This window comes from Octopus bimaculoides, chromosome 18 (genome assembly GCF_001194135.2).
Source record: "Octopus bimaculoides isolate UCB-OBI-ISO-001 chromosome 18, ASM119413v2, whole genome shotgun sequence".
Taxonomy (NCBI): Eukaryota; Metazoa; Mollusca; class Cephalopoda; order Octopoda; family Octopodidae; genus Octopus; species Octopus bimaculoides.
Window position 1 is genome coordinate 29,372,533 of NC_068998.1, and position 4,028 is coordinate 29,376,560.

A 4,028-nucleotide genomic window follows, 5' to 3' on the forward strand; every position below is an offset into this window, starting at 1 on the left:
ATATACGTGTGATAAACGACATTTTGAAATCAGGTTTAAAGCACTAACAAGAGTCCCATCAATTTAGTTTATCAAGGTGTTACGTAGACTATCAACAGTTTTCATATAATCAAGAACTCCAACACCTTATTGGATTTTGTTGTCGTACAGAACCAAGTTAACACTATTCAGCACACCTATGTTGAAGGGCGTGCGAAGCTTAATAATCCCGTGATTTTCTTGTTTTTTGTTTGTTTTTAATGTCCGTAAACCTAAAGACGATACAGCATGTTTTAGCTTTTTAAGACGGTACTATATGACTTGAGCGAGATTTGCTTGGTATTTCTAGGAGAAGCACCCATGTAAAGATTTTCATGGCAAAGTGTTTTGATTAAGAGTGCTTGTGTTGACGTAGGTACTGTGTATTGTTTCAAAATATCTTTCTATTTCAATATTTACAAAACGAAAGTGTTTAATAAGGATACTAAATCGATGGGACACGTATTGCTCAGTAATACCGGGTTGGATTGATACACATTTACAACCAGTGAACAAATGTTCCGTGGTATGGAACCAGAAGTATCTTAAAAAAGGAGGAAAGAACTATCTTCTTCCTTTCCTATGAGGTACGAGACTTTGAGGGACAGCTGTTCTTTCCCATAAGGTATGGGACTTCGATGGACGGCTATTCCAAAACTCCGCCATGTTATCTTAAGTCAGCCTTGATTACGAAAACCTATGTCAAATACATCCAGCCATGACCATCACATCTTTTCTATATATAAAACTATATTGACCAATGCGGTCTTCTTGTTTTAATATAGTGGAATGTGATTTTGAGATTCGGCTGCTATATCTAATAAGTCGAGCGACCGCACGGAAGCTTTATCACTATATTGTGACGTGCACCACCTTTCATCTATGCACTTACAATTATCGACAAGGAATGACAGTGAAATATAAATGGATATTCATACTTATAATTGTACAAGCATGTACATACATACATACATAAGACACATTTGTTGTGACTTACCAATTGGCAACTCAAGTATATTGTAAGCTTCCTTCCTTGTCAAGGCCATTTATAACAAAATATAATAAAGTCGAAGTTCCTTTCCTTTATTTGTATTATTGCACCGTAAACATCCAAGTGTCACCTCGCACGAACACAAGTAGCAACCGCCATATTCACTAAAGCATGTGAATATATCACGTGATCAAGCACAATTCGAGTATTATTGAATTATCCCCCTTCGATTCGTACAGTGGCTACTATTGAAATTCTTTAAATACTTTCTTTCTCTAGTTAGAAACTGCTTATAATACTGGGTTCAGCTTCTTGTTCTGACTATTAATCTAATTTTATGTTACGCTATATTAAGTTATTAATCAAGAATGCTATTTCTTTAACATCAGCCAGGTGCACTTCCTATGTCCAATAGTCGTATAACGGAGATGGATAAATAAAGAAAATATAAAAATGATATACGACGTGAGATGAAAATGAACTGGTAAGCGACGATTTATTCTCCGTTATAAAATACAATGATTGCCATACATGAAATAAAATAGATATAACAGGTTACAACAAAGATCTGTGAGAAACTTCGTGGTCAGGCTGTACTGTTGATCTTGTAGATAAGGTTGACATACTGTTTTGTGGTGTGTAGAGGCAGCCGTTGGTCTTTTGGTTGTGTGGTGTTCATCCAACAACGATCTAAACAGGTGTCTGGTGGAGATGAAAGCAGAGAGCGGCTGGTGTCAGATACATCATTGTCAGAGACGAGTGGCGTGTGCCAAAGAATTTCTTTATTTGCCTATAGGAGCATACATAGAGGAGACAGAACAAGGACGGTCTTTACACAGGGCTGGGGTTACAATCATAATGATAAAAATTGATTAAATCGGTATGTTAAATCAAAAAGATGAATGAGATTAAAAATTAAATGATTATAATAAACACCGTTCTTGGGTTTTTATTTAACCCGCCGGCTTTTTTTTTTTTTTGTCCTTTGTTTTCCGTTCCTTTTTTTCCTTCTTTTTCGCCTTGACCGGCTACACTAGCACAGCCCCATTCAATCTCAGCTTCTTTACAACAGTTATCCATCTTTACTCGAACACTCTTTGAGACAGGCACTTTTCTCCAGACGGATCTTTCTCATCAGGTGGTAGTTAAAATGACTTACTAACTCGTGTCCGGAGATAAAGTTGCCTGTCTCAGTTCCCCTTCCACGCGTCATCCATACCGTGTCTTTCAGTATGGCTACTAAACAGGAAAAAGACGCCTCTCTTTCCTTATTAAAGGAAAAAGGCAGTACGATCTTAATGATGGACTCAGTCGATAGCCGTACTCTTTCCGTTTCTGACATCAGTTGTTCGACATAGGTTATCAGTCACCTCAATTCCCACAATGTACGAAGGCGTGCGTGACAGTTTCACTGATGCGCCCACACCTCGGGCATGGAAGGGGTGTCAAACCGTGCTTTGACAACCTCTCTCGAACTGGTAAGGCCCATCGATAGCACAGCCAAACTAAGGATTTCTGGAAATTATCCGGAAACCTCGGCCCGAATGTCCCTCCGAACAGCTGGTTCCCATCGAAGCCCAGAGCCTCCCTCCAGGACGTCGTCGGATTCGTGCTCTACCAACCCGCTATAAAAATCCGCTGTGGTAGCCCCGCTGCCGGTACTACTCACCCGGGAGAACAGAGTGTGTGCTTGTCTGCACTCCTTCTGCCATTCACCCATTCTAGGTTTTCCCGTAGGAAGGTTAATTGCGGAAAAAAGAACTTGACGTGCGGTGACCACACCTGTTCACCATCCAGGTAGAGCCAGAGATGTCTCAGCCTCAGCGCAAACTTGCGCATCATCAGCCAAGGCATCCCTAACCCACCTTTTAACGGTTTCTGGCAGCAGATAGAGCACCTCACTAGTGGTGGTTTCCTTTTCCACAAAAAGTGGAAAAGGATCCGTTCCAACTTGATCAGCCACATGCCGAGGCAAGGCACGATGCACCTGTACAACCTCCGCTCTCCCTAACAAGGATAGCGTCCTCCCAGAGCAGGTCTGGGTTATGGCCGTCACCTTGTCTGTGACCTAGCTCCAGTTTTTCTCCATCTGGAGATCTGGTCCAAACCAGACCACGAGCAGTTTAACCGGGCCCTCCGTCCAACATCCAACGACGCTGTTGGGAGGCTTCGACTTGCCCCTCCAGGTGTCGAGTTGCAAGTCATTGATTTATCCTGGTTAAGTTTTGCCCCTGCCACCGCTTCGTATCTTTTAATGGCATCTTCTACACGATGTAGCTGCCCTTCATCAGACATGATGATGGTGACATCATCCGCATATGCCGTTGCTCCCTTACCGTAACATAGATCACGCGGTTCTCCCCCCGCATCCCCCAACCTCCGCAGCAGTAGCTTAAGAGCCAATACATACAGAAGCGGGGACAGGGAGCAACCCCGGCGAACGGCTTCGAGAAGAAACCGTTCACCTGGACGACTGAATCGATGTCGCTATATATAGCATTGATCCAGCCGTCGAGCCCAGTTCGACCTATCGAATGCTTTAGACTGGTCTAAATTCACCAGTGCCCCACCCTTGCCAGGAACTTTAGTAACCCTCTCTATGGTGTAGCACATGAGGTGAAGGTTGTTATGTGTCGTCCTTCCTAGGATGGCGCATGTCTACGCCTCTCCCACCAAGTCGCCTTCGACAAGCCTCACTATCTTGGCTAACACCTTGACCAAAATCTTTAACTCTGTATTTAGCAGAGTTATAGGCCTGAAATTATTAATGACTCCCCCCTTGTTCGGGTCCTTCCTGATCGGTGTTACTACTTCCCAACTCACAGACTCGAACGTAGGGCAGGTAAACTCTACTTTCTCCCATTCTGTTGCCAGTTTGCGTATACAGCGTCCAATATGTTCCCGAACAAGTCTGGCATACTTTTATAAAATTCGTATAGTAGACTATCCAGTCCCGGCGACTTGTCCCCGGTGCACTCAGAAAGCACCTCTATAACCTCCACAGCTGTGATCGGCCTTT

The 4,028-nt window shown here is 43.1% G+C and overlaps 1 protein-coding gene across 9 annotated transcripts in view; it reads right to left on the reverse strand.

The window, feature by feature from the left end:
* LOC106867759 (tetratricopeptide repeat protein 31) overlaps positions 1-1,188 on the reverse strand; it is a 225,191-nt gene extending 224,003 nt beyond the window's left edge. For all 9 annotated transcript variants that reach the window (XR_008266010.1, XR_008266011.1, XR_008266009.1 and 6 more), the window contains exon 1: positions 1,016-1,188. Coding sequence is in view for 4 of the 9 variants with exons in the window: in XM_052974422.1 (XP_052830382.1) it covers positions 1,016-1,064 (49 nt within the window). In the remaining 5 variants the exon portion in view is untranslated. The remainder of the gene's footprint in view (positions 1-1,015) is intronic.
* Positions 1,189-4,028: the final 2,840 nt, after the last annotated feature.